Raw genomic sequence first — 18,735 nt, 5'->3', positions numbered from 1 at the left:
GAATCGGGATGAACTAGGAGCCAACCTGAAGAAAGCGTGGAGAGAAGTTGAGAGGTCAAGGAGGTGTGGCCATCGACGCAGCAAAGGATTTTTGAAGAAAGACCAAATAAATGTGTTTTAAAAATGTTTTATAGGTAGACTTGTGATGACACAGTGAGTCTGTTACTCTGATTTTATCCAGAATGTAAAAATCAAATTTTTATAACATCACAGCCTCAGGGCAGACAAAGCTTCGCGCCCCCTCAGATCTCTGGCGCCCCCCAGGTTGGGAACCACTGATGTAGAGCTCACTACTAGTCACACGGGTTATTTGGTTTAATAGGCCTGTTTGGGCATAGCAGACTGGGACACTCACAGAAAACGGAAATCTTAAAATTCATATATGGTCAAATTTTAAGGACGTGTGCAAATTTCTGGTATGCCTGTGCCAACTTTCAGTTTCCAGTGAGTATTTGACCAATGGATTTCTTCTGGCTGAAAACATAAAAAGTTGGGAGGACATCGTGTTGGAGAGGTAATAATAAATAGTCATTATTTCTGTGGCACAGAGATGGATGTCTGTTTTTCTGCAGGGTAAATTGCTCTAGCTAAAAGAGTAATTTTATCATTTATTTACGCAGGCATGACTGCCATGTAAAAGTGCACCACAAGGACTCGTATGCAATCATAGATGGTGTATGCAATAAGCTGTTTGATGAAACCTTCAGCTGGTTAAAAAAAACCTGGAACCATTGTTCCAAGTAATGAATATTTAATTATTATTACAATTTAGATGACTTTGGGCTTAGGATATAACAGTTCAGTGAGTACATGTTTAGTGTTGGTTGTGTGGGGTGGCCAGGTCTCAGGCATAGACTATATACAGTAAAGATGGACGTAGTGCTTAGCTCCAAAAATGAAGCCAACACGAAGTGCCAAAAACTTGCAATATCACATCGTCCACCAGGGGCTGGCTCCAAAAAGCTCTGGCTCCATAGACCCTAATTCATCACGGGAAAAACTAAAATTTGATAGACTGCCTTTCTACAGCTCAGGATTTTTTTTCCGTTAGTTTTCATGGTCAAAATGAGAGATCAGGTGGCCAATCTTAAAATAAATCAATATTGATTTTTTTATAAAGCGTTAAAGTTTTGCGAAACCAGGGGGTGTGGTTACTTGATTGACAGTCTGGTCTGGAATGATTGACAGGTCCTATGGAGGAGGCAGCCTAGATTCTGCTCTCCTCGTTTGGATTAATTCTGATATAATAACTGTTGGTTCATTTATCGGTGGAGCATCAGAATCTGTTCCACAGACAGTTTTTCTGCCCATCGGCTTGTTTTAACCAGTTTTCCACCTTTGGCTGATTCTACCAGCAGACACTGACAGGATTTTGATAGTTCAGTACGTTAATGTTTATTTTCTTATTGGAGCCGCTTTTAATGCACTTTCTATGCAACTTTAGTGTCAGATATAATGTGTCCTATGCACTCCAGATATTGATGGAGTTTATTTCAGTGTGTTGACCAGAGAAGAGAGTTAGCATCCAGTAAATATTTTAGCTTTAATGTTAGCGATGCTAACCGAGCTAGCTGCTCAGTCGCAGCCTGATTAAAGCTAACGTAGCATTAAGCTAACAAGGTTTGTGTTGTGTTTCATGTAAACATCTTAATATACAGTCTATGGCAGAAACCAACGGGTGACGTCACGGGTGCTACATCCATCTTTATATACAGTCTATGGTCTCAGGTAGCACCCTGGGGTCACCTATTGGCTCCGCCCCTGATGAGGACAGTAAGGCTGATTATTTTGATATGAGATGGTAAATATGAGATTTAGATCCCTGATTCTGACGTTAATGGTGTTAGTTATGTTGACAACACAATTCTTTCAGGATACAACATCTCAATTTACCAAAGACGCTGAAAATTTCCACTGTAACAACTACATTACCAGTCAAAAGTTTGGAGACACCTAGAAATGTCCTTATTTTGACAGAAAAACTCGGAAATACTGTCTAGACATTGTTAATATGGTCTGGCTGGAAATGGCCGATTTTTAGTGGAATATCTCCATAGGGGTACAGAGGAACATTTCCAGCAACCATCACTCCTGTGTTCTGATGGTACATTTTGTTAGCTAATCATGTTGAAAGGCTAATTGATTATTAGAAAACCCTTGTGCGATTATGTTAGCACATGAATAAGAGTGTGAGTTTTCATGGAAAACATGAAATTGCCTGGACGACGCCAAACTTTTGAACGGTAGTGTATATAGATCTTTTTAGTGTAACTTAAATGCAAACACAGCTGTCTTGTACCATAAAACTCATTTATATATTGCCTACTGTGTTATTTGTTTAGTGCACTGGTGAAATAAAAAAACCAGCTCTTTTTTGGTACTGAAGAACTATATTTATGTATCACGGAAATGCCTATTCTCATGATAGTGAGTCCTCATATAAGAAACCTATAACAAAGGACATTATGGTAACGGTATTACCTGATGGCAGAGGTCTCTTTCAGCAGAATAATGTGCCCTGCTACCCTGCAAACATTGTTCAGGAATGGATTGAAAAACATAGCAAAGAATTCAGGAGGTTCATTTTACCTCCAATTTTACCAGATCTTAAGTCTACTGAGCATCTGTGGGATGTGCTTGAAAAACAAGTCTGAGCAGTGGAGGCTAAACCTCACAACTTCTGAGGTCTATGGTTTTTGTGGCACAAAGGAAACCTACACAATATCAGGGAGGGCGTTTTCATTTTGTGGCTGCCCAATGTAATATATGCAACATCTGAATTAATTGCGATGTTGGATATTGTTGATTTGAAATCATATACAAACCATGACATCACTGCCAATCAGTTCCCAAGATCAATATTGATAAGAGCCGAATTCTCCTCAGACACATCACCGGCGCCGTGGCTTAGTTGGTTAAAGCGCCTGTCTAGTAAACAGGAGATCCTGGGTTCGAATCCCAGCGGTGCCTTTTCGTGTCGCACTCTCAGCTGATTCCTTTGTTCCTGTTTTTTGGTGTTGAACACAGATTAAATAAAAAACAGTAAAATGTGAAACAGTCAAGTCATTTTTCTCCCACAGAAACACGCCTCTTGGTGTTCATAAAATGCAGAAACGTAACGTAAGTGGACAGTGCACTGCACTTACTCTGTCAGACTTGCAGTGCATGCACATGTCCACATGGGGGCGGCAGTGAAACGGCCTGATGGTCCAAGAAACCGTCAGACTACAATGGAGAGATAAGAGGAAGGAAGCCATGAAGCAGTGCTGTCTGTGCTGTCATCTCAAGGAGTCAGTGCTGTTTGTGGGTCGTCTGTCTCTCAGGGTCCATCCAAAGTTATTGTTCACCAGGAGGAGGAGGAAAGCAAAGCCTTTAAAAGCCAGAATAATGTGAATCACTTTTCTCCTTTTAGAAGTGAAATCAGAAGAGACAGTGAGCCGCAATGAGAGCGGATTCAGACGGCTTTGACTTCAAAATAAGACTCGTAAACCTCTTACTGTTCTCAAGCACTTCTATCGCAGTTCCTTCTGTTACAATATATATTGCTGTGTTTGCCTTTTGATTGTTGGGAATACATTAACTGATACATTTATCGTATACTAACCTTTTGTATTATGCTTTATTATCACGTGCTCTGTTTTTATGTACCTTAGATCATTGTTCCTCTAGTTCTTTGTGAAATTTTAAAACATTCAATTTCAATACACGTTGTGCTGCTGTATTTTTATTTATGTTGTTGTATTTTCATATCTAATTTCTGATCTGTCTAACTGCTGATACAGCAGTATCATAGATTGAATGTTGTACACCTGGTCTGCTCCTGAAAGCACCTACAATGGGCGCCCTGGGTGGACGAGCTGGACCATAGAACAAGCATGGAGCATATCTTGTTTTATGTCATACGGATGGCTAATTGTGTGTGGGTAAGAGATGGTGGCAGGATGCTCTGTGGGAAAAAGGCAGGAGTCACTATGATGCTCTAAAAATGTCCTACTGGGAAACCTTAGGTGCTACATTTAAACAGATGTTTCTTTGACCAGCAATTTCCCCTGCTGACAGTGGTCTCTTTTGGCAGGAAAATGCATCCTGTCACACTTCAAACATTGTGCAGGAATGGTTTGAGGAACACAACAAAACAAGATGTTCACTTGGCCTCCATATTTACCACATCTTAAGTCTACTGAGCATCTGTTGGGTGTGCTGGAGAAACAAACAAGTTTGATCCGTGGAGGCCAAATCTCACAATTTTACGGAGGCGGTTTGAATGTTGTGGCTTTTCAGTGAAATTATGCAATATGTGAATTTATGGTTATTGTTTGTTATTATTCATCCATTATCTATACGTTGCTTAATTCTCATTAGGGTCATGGGGGGCTGGAGTCTATCAAAGCTGACTTAGGGTGAAGGAAGGGGACTCCCTGGACAGGTCACCAGTCTATCACAGGACTACATATAGAGACAAACAATCACACTCACATTCACACCTATGGACAGTTTAGAATCATCAATTAACCTCAGCATGTTTTTGGACTGTGGGAGGAAGCTGTAGTACCCAGAGAAAATCCATGCATGCACAGGGAGAACATGCAAACTCCATGCAGAAAGATCCCAGGAAGGCTGGGATGTGAACCGAGAATGTTCTAGCTGCAAGGTGAGTTCCTTTCACAAAATAAAATAAAATGAAATAAAATAAAATAGAATAGAATAAAAAATAAGACAAAATGAACTAAAAATAGTTTAAAGAATAAATTCTTTGTGCAAATGTTTGCATCTTGTGCTGTACTGTCAAATGTGAACAGACGTTGATATTTGCAAACGCTGATGTGTGCAAAAGCAGGAGATATGTGCAAAATATTGCTATTTATAGATAGTACAGTCAGTGATTTAGTAGCCTGATGGTCTGTGGATAGAAATTGTTTTTTAGTCTGCTGGTCCTTTCTTCCACACTCATGTTTTAAATGTTTTAAATGGGCTACACTTAAAACATTTAAAACACTTTAAATTATTACACTGACCCGTTGTAATAATCTATAAAAGGAAATCTATAAGATATAAAATGAATAAATGTATCCAACCAGAACGTCATCAAATGCACTGCGCAATTGAATTGCTTTAAATGCCGCTGCAAAACGCGGCTTTTACTTTGAAGGAGACCAGGTGAACTGGTCGGTGTTGTATTTCCAACTTGACGCTGGAGTCTCAGCTGCTGCTGCAAAGGACACAATGCTTCTTCCCAGTGAGGACTGTCGGTGTGTCTGAGCTGGACACAGATGCCGGAGCCTCGCTGGGTCACACACATGTCGAGCGAACCGTGGAGCTGCAGTGGGAGATAATATCAGCGGTGCTGGGCGGCCGGACCATGAGGCTGCTGCTGCTGCTGCTGCTGCTCCGCGCCGCGACCCTCTGTGCAGGTGAGAAACAACAATGCGTCTCCACCGCTGTGACGTTCACCTGCAAATCTGTGCACATCTGCTTACATGGCTCTGCTGTTAACCCTCACGAACACATGGTGGCACGCAAGCGGTGCAAATCCTGCAGGAGAATCCACGGAGCAGAGGGAGAGTTTCCTGGAGGCTGTTTGCCTCTTTAACACCACTGGAGCTGCTTTAAAGTGAACCCTCTAATGTCATTACATCACTGGCACCTGGGCAGCCTGGTGCTCACTGCCGAGGGGGTAGCGGAGGCTGTAATTGTGTCTGCTGCTGTCTCCAGTGTCACTCTGATGAAGTGATACGATAGATGAAGATGGAGTGTTTTCATTGTTGTGATGGGATGCAGAGAAGATGAGAGTCTCAGACCTGCGGCCGTATTGATCTGTGGTGGAAATGATCAGGGTTAGTGTGGAAACATGGATGCTCTTTCACAAATGTGATGCTGCTATCAGCATTACATCACTACTTCCCTGCAGCCAGTCAATCCGTGCCTCCCCCTCCGCCTCCGCCTCCCCCACCCTCCCTCTGTTATCATAGCCTGCACTTTATTGGCATGGAAATAAAGGAGCAGGACGAGAGGGGCAAACACCAACTGTGTCAGAGGTTTCAGAGGTGTGTGAGGAGGGAAGAGGATTTTCACACACTCCATTCAACACACACAACATCACAAACTCGTGTCGGTGCTTGTTTGACACTTCTAAACACACACACACACACACACACCAGCTGTATAGTTTTACAGCTCAGGAAGCAGTGAGAGCAGCATCTCTTTATTTTTTTGTGTTTTTCAGACACACTGTCAGAGCTCCAGAGGATTACATTGTGTATTTGAGAACGACGTGAATGAAAAATTAAAGAGCTTAATGCAGCAGCACAACCTTAATCCACCTACTCCTCTCACATTTCCTCTGCTCTTGTGTCAGTGGAAGGATTATCTAGGTACATTTACAGTGTTCACTACAACTACAACCAGAATTTTACAGATTCCTCTTCGGTTTTTTTCAACTTATGTTACTTCATATGCTGGAAGGTAACTAAGTAAGAATATTCAAGTACTGCACTGAAGATAGATAGATAGATAGATAGATAGATAGATAGATAGATAGATAGATAGATAGATAGATAGATAGATAGGTAGGTAGCTAGGTAGCTAGGTAGATAGACAGATAGATAGATAGATAGATACTCTGTCAATCCTGAGGGAAATTCATGATGTGTGTGTGAAGATAGTGAAGTAGTTGAGTATTTTCAGTTATATGCTTCTTTCTTCCCTTATTCCACTACATTTCAGAGGAAATCTTGTCCTTTATTCTCTGCTTCATTTATTGGGTAGATTTAGTTACTTTTGGCTTCTTACTAACATCACTGTGTAGTCGGGTTCACGTTTCAGATGACTGACAACTTCACCAAATGTAGATTTTAATAAATTCAATAAATGTTCAAATGATCTAACATCTCATCAAAATTCAAAGATGAGAGAAGAAACTGAAAACAAATTTGTGTATCTGATATAAATTTATATCAGATATAATAATATATCAGTCAGAGAGACCAAACCAGAACTTTCACCATAATGCTTTAAGTACATTTTGTTGTTAAACCTTGTGTACTTTTATTTAACAAAGATTTACCATGCAGGACTTTGACTTGCAGTGGAGTATTTCAACATTACTGTAGTTTTATTGAAGGATCTGTGCGCTCTTCTGTACTACATTTAAGCTGGGAAAGTGTTTTTTCTCCACTACAGCTGTAGTTACTGGTTTCATAGCTGATATTTTACAGTAAAAAAAAACATCTGATGTTCCACCAACAACAGGAACCACTGAAGTTCAGGACTGAACTGCCAAACTATATCTAAAGTAGTTGAAGTAGCTCCACCTCAACCAGCTACAGGAGTACAATAATATTTACACTTTTAATAATGTTGCATAGTAGTCTCATTTCAACTTGAAATATAAAGTAGTTTTTAGGGCATATTTTTTGATAATATATTGTGTACCCCTGTTTCTTTTCATACTGATTTACTTTAATTAAAAATGATTTTGGTTAACTTGTTTGCAGCTGATGCCTGGGATCTTTCTGCATGGAGTTTGCATGTTCTCCTTGTGCATGTGTGGGTTTTCTCCGGGTTCTCCGGCTTCCTCCCACAGTCCAAAAATATGCTGAGGTTAACTGATAACTCTAAATAGTCCATAGATGCGAGTGTGAGAGTGATTGTTTGTCTGTATATGTAGCCCTGTGATAGACTGGTGACCTGTCCAGGATGTCTTCTGTCTTCACCCTGAGTCAGCTGGGATAAAGTCCAGCCCCCCACTACCCTAATGAGGATTAAGTGGTGTATAGATAATGGATGGATGCTCCTGAACTTTCTTTCTTATGATTTCTTTTCTCCGCAGCTGATTCGAAGCTGCTCCTTTAGTAACTGTTGCTACGATGAGAAGCGTTTTGACAAGTCAGCTGCAAAAGAAGGCCAGAGTGATCTGAAACCGTGCGTGAGTCTGGCAGAAACAAAATACAGCCGATGAACCAATCTAAAGCTAATTTTATATCCGATCCTGCACATAAACGCGAAGATGAAACTAAAAGCCAGCCAACACCGCTTTTCAGAAAATCCTGAAGATGTGCTGTCTCCACCATTTGCTGATTTTGTCAAATGTTTTGAGTGTGAAGGCAGAGAGAACATAAACACTCAGATATGGCCATTTGAATTTCATGGAGATCTTAAAAAGAACTGAAATATGTGGTGTAGAGACAGAAACTGTCAAAACTGCAGCTGTACTGTATGTGTGTGTGTGTGTGCGTGTGTGTGTGTGTGTGTGTGTGTGTGTGAGCTGGACATGTCCCAGCAGTCGATATCCATCACTGGCCTTTAAACGATTCCTCCCCCTGCTTCACTGCTGACTTCACTGATGCATCAAGAAAGCCTGGAACACACAAACACACACTCAGCAGAAGTGAGCCGACTCCCTGCTGCGTGTCAGTGATGAATAATCACTGATGAACAGTTGAGCTAATGCTCTGTCTCTGTGGTTGTGTTTATTTAAGAGGCTTGTTAAACAGAGTCTCCTTCCTACTGTGGCATGAAGCAGTAATGAGATGATTAAACACTGATTATGGTTGCTCCATATTCTTGTTCCCAGCACAAGAATGAAGCAACATCCTTCCTACTGATGCCGCAGTAATAAAAATTCTCTCTCTTCTTTGTAAAACTCCAAACTGTGTCTTTGATCCTAATTCCTCTACTTAGGAGAAAAACAACAGGACTCGGTGGCTGCTCTCCACACAGAGCTCTGTTTATTCCTGCTGCTCTTCTTGGCCACCTCACACTGTGCGTTATTCCCTGGAGCAATGGTGTGATGGCAGCAGGAGATGCTGTTGCCTTGGCTGCCAGTTTGACTGCTGCTGCTTCTGTTTTAGCCTCCATGTGATCAGCATAGAGCTCTCCCTCCAAAGGCACTGTGGTCGTTTGTCTTGTCAGGGCATTGTTTCACTGTTTTTCTCCTCATCGCAAATAAACACTCACAGAGAAAACGTTGTAGAGCCATCTGGCGGCATCCTGAAATCAAGTGTCAGTGTTTCTAGTACTCCTCTACACAAGGACTGTGCAGGTTAACCTCCCTAATGTGTCTCTTGCAGCAGGCTGCAGTGAGCAGGTGGAGGTCCACACAGAGCGCAGGGGTGTGATCTACAGTCCGTCCTGGCCTCTAAACTACCCCTCTGGAGTCAACTGCAGCTGGCATATCCAGGGCGGTCAAGGAGAGGTCATCACCATCAGGTAGAGTCTCTCACACATGCACTGCAGACGTGACATTTGGGCAGAACAAGCACCTCAGACAAGCTTGTCTTCTTGCCGGTTTTAACAGACGACATCACATCACACCCATCCTGGCTTCCCTCCATTGGATCCCTGTTGGTTTTAGAATTGATTTTAAGATTTTACTGATCACTTATAAAGCTCGCCAGGGTCTCGCTCCAAGCTACAGTTGTGATCTGTTGGCTCCCTGTGAGCCTGCTCGCAGCCTCAGATCCTTAGGTGGATCCCTTCTGGTCGTTCCAAAGTCGAGGCTTAAATCTAAAGGAGCTTTCTTCATCAGGCTTTGGAACGACCTGCCCGAGGAGATAAGGCTTGCAGAGTCAGTAACTTCTCTTGAATCACTTCTTAAAACCCACTTTTATAGACTTGTTTTTATGTGAAGTTTACTTTTAGCTTTAATTAGTTTCAGTGTTTTTATTTTGTGTTATGTCTGTTTATTTTATATGTTCTCTCTTGTTTTATTGTAATTTTAGCTGTCTGGTTCTTTGGTGTGGGATCTGTAATTCTTTAATTCTCTCTTTTTTATTTTTCATTTCTAACTTTTAACCTTCAATCTTATTCTTTAATGTTCAAAGTGCCTAGTTCCATTGTGCTAATATAGCTAATTATTCATCTAACTTTATCTGATTTTCACTATTTATTTTAATTGACTGCTCTGACCTATATCTTGATTGATTGTCAGTGTTGCATGTTTTGACTGTCAAAGCACTTTGCGAACACTGTTCTTAAAGGTGCTCTATAAATAAAGTTATTACTAAAAGGATCAATCCTGTGCTCTAGTTTCCGTAACTTTGACGTGGCGGATTCAGGAAGATGCCTGGGAGACTGGCTGCTGCTGACGCCTACATGGAGCGGAGAGTCCAGGCTGTGTGGCTCTGTGCTGCCTCCACCCTTCATCTCCACCAGGGGGCGAGTTTGGCTCTACTTCCACTCTCAGGCTAACAGTTCTGGGCAAGCCCAAGGCTTCCGGCTCTCCTACATCAGAGGTAAACTGGACGAGGGAAGGCATGTGGACAGTGTTATCTTTTGTCCAGTCCTTAGCCTAACTGAAAAGTGTTCCAGATATTTTGTCCACCACATATACATACAGGAGGGGTCAAATATTAGAGACACTTTTCAGTATACAACAGCTCAGCACATTGTGATATTTGGATTTTCTGTAATACATATCGCATTTTGAAAAGTACAGGAATTTTTCAGCAGATGACTGAAAATAACTCTTTTTGGAAAGAACGACTCATTCTTGAATTACTGGAATGATTTTGTTAAGGAGTGTATTTAAATCTAAAAATAATAAAATGAAAGGATTTTTAAAAAGAAGCTGTTTTTAATATGGGGTAACACTGGCGAAGACCTCTGAAATATTTTCTTCTTTTGATGTCATTCAGATCTGTCTGCACCGTCATACAGAGCTTTGTGGCACTGATTTTTTTGTGTTGCCTCGTGTGGTGGCAACAATTACAGGACAGTGCTGACAGAATATCTGTTTCTAGTAAACTTCATCCTTTCTGGAGCCAAAATGTTTCCATAAAACTGACTATTTCTTTGTCTTTTTTTCAACTAAATCCTCCTTTTCAGTCTTTCTCTCCTGTCCTTTATTCATTCTGCAGTGCACATGTGAAACCTGCAGATCAATAAACTCAATTTCTTGTGTATAAAGGAAAAAAAAATTTAAACTCAGTGTATCCAAGAACCTTAAAAGAGAGTGAATGATGTTCTTTCAGACAGACTTCTCTTGTAGATTACTCATGAAAACTAAGAACTATGTGAGGTTTTTTTTTTTTTTTTTTTGTATCCAGCAGCTAAAAAAGTTGAAGCATTATGTGTTTGAGTTCACTTTGGAAGTGATCTGTGACTGCTGCACTAGCAGAGTCCTGAGTTGATTCTGCAGTGGCCCTTAAGTCCTTGGAGCTTTATAGCATCTTTCAGCTCATTGTTTTGCATTTACAGCCTTCATCATTAATGGTTTAGTTTGTGTTGTTGAAAAAAACTTCAGATAAACCAACCACCTCTTCTATGCATCTAACACCCAATGGCAGAAAGACAAAGTTAGTAACTACACTACAGTTCAAAAGTTTGGGGTCAACCATGAAAACTCACACTTTTATTCATGTGCTAACATAATTGCACAAGGGTTTTCTAATCATCAGTTAGCCTTTCAACACCATTAGCTAACACAATGTAGCATTAGAACACAGGAGTGATGGTTGCTGGAAATGTTCCTCTGTACCTCTATGGAGATATTCCATTAAAAATCAGCTGTTTCCTGCTAGAATAGTCATTTAAGACATTAACAATGTCTAGACTGTATTTCTGATTCATTTAATGTTATCTTCATAGAAAAAAAATGCTTTTCTTTCAAAAATAAGGACATTTGTAATTGACCCCAATCTTTTAAACGGTAGTGTATCTGCTGAAAAAAGTTTAGCATTAGTGGCTAAAGAGCCAGATATTTCCCCCAGAAGTCGGTGGAGATGTAAACAGAGGTAAAAATAGTGTTGTCTTTTCAGGTTGCTTCTGCTGCAGGCCCTGTTCCACAAGGACAAAGTTCTCACTGCTGTGATAATGTTCTGAATACCCTTTATGTGATCACACCATCCATCTGTTTAAGTACACAGCGTCTGTATTTAAAGAGGAAAATGTCATTATTTGAGTGTGATTATGGATTCATAATGTGTTCTAGTGTCAGACTCAGCTGAATACTGAACGCGGTGTTTCATGTTTTAACCTGTAGTTTGTAAATTTGTCTCCTCTGCAGGTCACTTGGGTCAGAGCAGCTGTCAGTCAGATGAATTCCTCTGTGGGAATGGGAAGTGTCTCCCTCGCTCCTGGAAGTGCAACGGTCAGGATGAATGTGGGGATGGCACAGACGAACGCAGCTGCTCCCCTCCTCCCACCGAGGCCCAGCCTGGCCTCTGCCCCTTCGGCTCTGTGCCGTGCACCGAGGCCCAGTCCACCCGCTGTCTGCCTGCCGCCCTGCGCTGCAATGGAGCCCGGGACTGCCGCGATGGAACCGACGAACTGGGCTGCCCTGACACCACCTGCGGCAAACGTCTGGGGAACTTCTACGGCGCCTTTGCCTCTCCAGATTTTTTCCGTGCTAACCGGAGCGCTGTGACTGAGCTGAGATGTTCCTGGTTGCTGGACACTCAGGACCCTAAACCCATAATGCTGCAGCTGGACCTGCAGCTGGGCCCCGGAGATTCACTGCACGTGTACGACGGCCTGATGCAGCGAGCAGAGCATCTCTTGCAAGTGTTGTCGTATCATAACAACAGGCGGCCGGCGCTGCTGGAGTCCAGCCGAGGACAGATGAGTGTCTTGTACGTGGCTCAGCCTCACAGTCCTGGACATGGTTTCAATGCTACATACCAGGTACTGCAGCTCAGACATATTATACAGTGTTTTTGCCCTCATAGTTTCTTATCTTCACCTTTAAGCTTCTCCTACCTATCTAAACCTTTATGAATAGTCTGGTGGATAGAGGCAGTAACTGTCGTGTTGGTGCAGAGAACACGGTCAGTCAAGCAGAGTACCAGTTGTCCTCTCAGAGTGTAGACTAATGTATTTCTCCTCCATCCTCGCAGGTCAAAGGCTACTGTTTCCCTGGCGAACGTCCATGCGGCAGTGATCAGGGCTGCTTCTCTGAGCGCCAACGTTGCGACGGCTACTGGCACTGCCCATCTGGTCGTGATGAGGAATCCTGCCCGATGTGCCCAGACGGTGAGTTCCCCTGTGAGGGTGGTACTGGAGTGTGTTACCCAGCCTCAGAGCGCTGCAACAACCAGAAGAGGTGCCCGGATGGGTCAGACGAGAAGAACTGCTATGACTGCCAACCCGGAAACTTCCACTGTGGGACTAACCTGTGCATCTTTGAGACGTGGCGGTGTGATGGCCAGGAGGACTGTCTGGACGGGAGCGATGAGAGGGACTGTCTGGCGGCGGTGCCCAGGAAGGTGATCACGGCCGCTCTGATTGGCAGTCTGGTCTGCAGTCTCCTGCTGGTCATTGCCCTCGGCTGTGCCCTCAAACTGCACTCCCTGAGGAGCAGAGAGTACAGGTGGGACACACGCCTTCTATGTGGCCTCCACTGTCCATCTTCATCCCTTTAAATGTGTTTACATGCATTCTCTTTTCCTCTGTCCTTCTGTCTGTCTGTTCTCCTGGCCTTACCTCTGCCACTCCCTTGCAGAGCTTTTGAGACTCAGATGACTCGGATGGAGGCTGAGTTTGTTCAGAGAGAGGCTCCCCCTTCATATGGTCAGTTAATAGCCCAGGGCCTCATCCCCCCAGTGGAGGATTTCCCAGTTTACAACCCCACCCAGGTAACACATCCACATCCACACCCACACGCAGTAATACAGACTGAGAACCCTGCAGTTAGATAGAAGCTGAAGTGATTGTTTCCCCCTGTATCTTTCTCTGTGTCTTGTCCTCCACATCCAGGCGTCTGTGTTACAGAACCTGCGGCTGGCGATGCGCAGACAGATCAGACGTCACTCGACTCGGCGCTCCACCTCCTCCTCCTCACGACGACGTCTTGGACACCTGTGGACTCGCCTTTTCCAGACCGGAGGGCGAGCCAGAGGACAGGCCCCGCTGCTGGACCCTCCTGGACCCACACAGATCACACTGGGGCTCCACAGCTACCGAACAGCGGGGGAGCAGGGGCCCCATGACGGGGCCGTGTCTGGAGGTGGGCTCAGAGATGAGGCCGGTGCGTTGGGTTCCTGCTGCTCAGCCACCGTGGACCTGGAGCCCTGCACACCAGAGAGCCCTGCATCACCTCTCTCTTTTCACTCAGTGGACAGTCCAGATGAAGAGGAACTGTCACCCTTCAGTAGGGAGAGCAGCGGGGCCCCACAATCTGGGCCTCCCACCCCTTGCCAGAGTGACTCTTCATCCCACAGCGGACTTCCTCCCACCCCGCAGGAAGCCTCTGTGCCCCTGTGCCCCCGCCGGGCATCCAGAAAAATGGTTCTGGAGCTTGCAGTTAACCTGAAGGGAGTTTCCTTGAGACGTTACTCACCCTTGGGACCTTTGTCCCCTATCTCACCCCCTGTATTTCCCAGCAGCTCCCAGACACCTTCAACCCAGCCTCACCCACAGGGATCAGAGGTGACGTCACCCACTGGACCTTTGTCTTCTTCTGTGAAAGCAGAGGGCAGTGACAGCAACTTTACTGTGGACGTAAGCAGGGATGAGAGGAAGAGGGAGGGAAACATCAGGCTCAGCAGAACCCTCAGCGATGAGGGGGGAGATTCAGGCTGGGAGACACCACGCTGAAACATTTACCGAGATTCTCCTCTCACTGCTGAGACCTGACATCTGCAGGATCTGCTCTGATAAAGTGTCCTTGAAACTTGTCTCTACCAGATTCAGAGGTGAAAACCTGCATCTGAGCCCTCCACATGGAGGACGCACAGTGTCAGGCTGAGCAAAATATATTTCCATTCAATACTTTGAATACATAAATTGTGCAAATGCACAGAATTATGCATATGCAGTTTTTCCCTAAGATGACTAAAACCAGCGTTGGTAGTGCTCATGGTCTGTGTTGTAACTCTCTGTCCCACGCAGGAGCTTAATGTTCACCTGTTTTGACAGAAACGCTTGATGAACCTGTTTCAGAAAGTCTAAGTCTGACAATTCTGGCCACCGGTACCAAAACAATATTGGCAACATGCACCTACAACACCAAAACAGCCTTTGTGTTGTTACCCAGAGCCATTATGCACCGCTATCTACTGTGAGCCATAAAAGCCTGTTGTGTGATCACTGGTTAATGACCCTCTGCTCCGTCTTCATCACACTTTACTGTATGAGTTGCCGTTATTAATATTACTGTATCACACTTTAAGTGTGTCATGATTGTCTGACTCATTCAAGGATAAGGGTGGTGATATTTTATATTTTTTATATAATTATTAACAAATGAAAGCGTGTTTGTCCTTGTCTCTGCACTTCTTAACTTCACCAGCTTGTGTGTGATTTTTGAAAAAGGTTAAACCATTTTCTAAATCAACAAAACGCGGTAGTTTTCATGAGGTTAGCAGTGCTTTTGATGAACAAAGCTATAAATGAGTACACATTTGGTGACCTAGTGAATGTCTGTGGCAGCAGGAGGATGTAGGATTAAGTTCAAACTGTCTCCTGTGTCCATGTTCATGGTGATAACGCAGCATGTCACCTAGTGTTTTTGCTAGTTTTTTGACTCAGAGAAATAAGTTAAACCAGGCTGTTTAGAGACCATACTGTTTGGTTATGGCCTCTCATCAGATTTGTTGAGAATAACAAAATCATAAAATATCACCAGACTTATCCTTTAAACACAACTCTGAACTAATTTTGCCCTCTGAACACTGAGCAGTTTCCATGTATTTACTCCTGTCACATTTTCACTCACATTCACAGCACTTCTATAGAAACAACACATGACACGTGTATGACACAGTTAAAGGTTAAAGTAGAATTTCTTTGATTATTTACTTTGTCTTATAAACTTAGAATCAGTGCTGACAGGTGTTACTATTACTTAAAGATGGGGATGCACATGTTCTAGATATTTTACTACATACATTTTGTATTAGTTTCCATACTTCACTTATATCTGGTCTGTGAAAACACACCCTGCAGCTCAGGTGAAAGTTTTTAAACGTCTGTCACATGACTGTTGGTCACAGCTGAGTCACTCAAGTCTTCTCTGGTACACTGAGAAGCACAGAATTGTTTATTCTCTACAGAATCTGATTAGATAAAGTACTTTAGCTTCGACAAACTTTTGAATGAGACATCTGCCATAAAGTGATTCTTTAAGAAATATCACAATTTTAAGTCCAGATTTGGTTATTTTTCCAGATGGTCCTACATCTTACACCTGATTGGAAAGTTCAGTGTCCTACAGTTCTTTCTCTTTTTACAGTTTTTGGATCTAACAAAATAGTGCAATTTTAGTGAGTGTTTTTTGCTTTAAAAAAAAAAAACAAAAAAAAAACTGGCTTTCAAATCTGCTGGCAAATTTGGGGTTCAGAGGGTTTAAACAAAAGTTAGATTTTTAGGAACATACACTACTGTTCAAAAGTTTGGGGTCACCCAGACAATTTCATGTTTTCCGTGAAAACAGGTGCAGAGCGAGTTGTGGCTTTGATCATAATGGAGGTGTTATGTACTAACATAATTGCACAAGGGTTTTCTAATCATCAATCAACCTTTCAACACCATTAACTAACACAGTGTAGCATTAGAACACAGGAGTGATGGTTGCTGGAAATGTTCCTCTGTACCCCTATGGAGATATTCCATTAAAAATCGTCCGTTTCCTGCTAGAATAGTCATTTACCACATTAACAATGTCTAGACTGTATTTCTGATTCATTTAATGTTATCTTCATTGAAAAAAAAATGCAAAAATAAACACATTTCTAAGTGACAACAAAAACTTTTGAACAGTAGTGTACACCTATTCACCTTCCTGTGGAGAGTTAAATGAGAATTTATACATGTAAGGAAACGGCAGCTGCTGGTGAACTAGCTGCTGACTGTGGAATTGTATTTAATAGAATGTGAGTATATCGCCCCAAACTGTCAGACTCTTCCGTTAACACTTACTGTCCCCTAATCATGCAGTTGTTCCAACATGTCAAATCTTTGTTAGTATTTATTCAGCATATTGTTTTTCAGTGATACACTGGCCCCTTTTAACAAAGATCAAAAACTTGTTCAGGTTGGAAGTTGTATCAGTTGTATTTTTCAGTTGAGCATTTTTAAACAGCCAAACCCAGATGAAAACTGAAGCAGTAAGTCCAAGTATATCACCTGTAACTCTGCTCAGCCCTTTGTACTCCTCCCATCAAACTCAAACTGTCTTCTTAAAGGAGTCCACTCATGTGAATGAAGCTGAGTGCGTCTGTGTGTGCTCTGAAGATTTAATATGAATGTCCAGGAAATGTGAGGAAGAACAGCAGAGCAATAGTCCTGCTGACTGCACACTGCGTATGTCTGGACCGCTGCTTCATTCTGGTGGAAATTCATATCTATGCTGTGGAATTTTCTATAACAGGACGTTGAAGCAAAGAACTCTATTTTTCAGTCTTCACTGGAGACCTGTACTAGCTCTACTTTGTATGTCTCTTTCTGCCTTGACAAGCACTGAACTGACTGCCTGTGTCTCGGATGCTTTTTGTAAAGCTCATCTGCCTGAGGTATGACACTGGGAACCTTTTGCTAATCACTGTTGGACTTTAAAAGAATGTACCACTTTAGTTTTCTTTAAATCAGTACATTTGTGCATCTTTTACTCCTGGATATAGATCCTAAAAGGAAAAGATGGATAACCATTGTGGGCAGGGAAAGTGTGAGAAAAACCAGAAGCCAAATGTGAGTTGAATGTCAGGTTAATGTGCTAAGTACACTGTGTTTCCTGCTATTTTTCTTCAAGTCAGTCTCCTGTGCTTTCCTAATGTGCCATTAGAAATATCTCCACACCCCCTCCCAAGGAATTCCTGCTTAACAATCTGCTCTGATTGCCTTTCTTTTCTTTGAGGTAAATGAGTTCATTTAGTTCTAGTTTTGCAGATGTTTTGGTCTTTTTCCTTTCTAGTAAAAACATATCTGTCATTTAAAGTAAAACAGTTCAGCTGCTGTCTGTGAAAAAGTCTCACATATCCGCTGAGAGCACGCTCTTCATTGATTTGTCATGTACAGATGTGTTTCAAATGCCTTAAAGGTTTTTCGTTGCTGTTGTATTGATCAGGGACAATTTCATGAATAACAGCTGTGGTTTATGTTTGACGAGGTTAGATTTGTCTGTGTGTCTGGATACAGCTTCGTGATAATGACTAGTGATTGACACTGACTGCTCTGGAGTTACAGTGCATTACTCTTGTCTCTGGGATTATTGTGGCAGGGAGTTAGGGAAAAGGAAATGTAATTTTCAGTAACCTTATTGCAGTGTGTTTACCAGTGTCACTAAGTAATAATGTGTAAAGCCTTGGCGACATTAATTGTTCTAATATTTTTCATACTTCACCAGTGAATCATGGAGAATGATATTTAACATGTTCCAATTAGAATCTTTTAATGAGAGTGTGTCACAGGTGATGTTTTATTATTGTTCAGCCAGGACCAAGTGTTTCTTTCCTGTTCCAAATATGTTAATAATATACATAATCAAACCCTTTTAAATATGAAAAGTGAAGTCCTGCTGAACCAGGTTGTTTTTCTTGCTGTTTGATTTTAAATCTTTGTTCCCATCAAAAGCAGAACTTGACGTGTTTGTATGAAAAGCATTTCTGCCATTTTGAGAATTATATTTGTGCATTTTGTGCTGCAAATGACATGCCATGGCATCGTGGGGTTTGCACATCGAAACCCTGTACAGCCTCCTGCTTATTAGTCATTGTTTTTCTGTGCCTGCAATTAATAAATTCCAAGCTCCAGATGAAATTTTCTTCACTGTAAAATGTGCTATTGTGAATTTTGTTTTACTTC

General features: G+C 42.3%; 1 protein-coding gene and 1 non-coding gene across 2 annotated transcripts; both read left to right on the top strand.

Moving 5' to 3' along the window:
- The first annotated feature begins 2,896 nt into the window (after positions 1-2,896).
- Positions 2,897-2,970, top strand: trnat-agu (transfer RNA threonine (anticodon AGU)). The gene has a single exon. It is a non-coding gene; the product is annotated as a tRNA-Thr (tRNA).
- Positions 2,971-5,170: 2,200 nt separating this feature from the next.
- lrp3 (low density lipoprotein receptor-related protein 3) lies at positions 5,171-18,707 on the top strand. The gene is made up of 7 exons (XM_023262380.3): positions 5,171-5,411; positions 9,069-9,207; positions 10,027-10,232; positions 12,005-12,621; positions 12,834-13,306; positions 13,439-13,571; positions 13,693-18,707. The coding sequence occupies exons 1-7, from the start codon at positions 5,360-5,362 to the stop codon at positions 14,530-14,532; spliced, it is 2,460 nt and encodes an 819-aa protein (XP_023118148.2). The 5' UTR covers positions 5,171-5,359; the 3' UTR covers positions 14,533-18,707.
- The last annotated feature ends 28 nt before the right edge of the window (positions 18,708-18,735 follow it).

This window comes from Amphiprion ocellaris, chromosome 1 (genome assembly GCF_022539595.1).
Source record: "Amphiprion ocellaris isolate individual 3 ecotype Okinawa chromosome 1, ASM2253959v1, whole genome shotgun sequence".
NCBI classification, from domain to species: Eukaryota; Metazoa; Chordata; class Actinopteri; family Pomacentridae; genus Amphiprion; species Amphiprion ocellaris.
The sequence above is the reverse complement of the archived record's forward strand: the minus strand, read 5'-3'. Positions and strand labels throughout refer to the sequence as shown.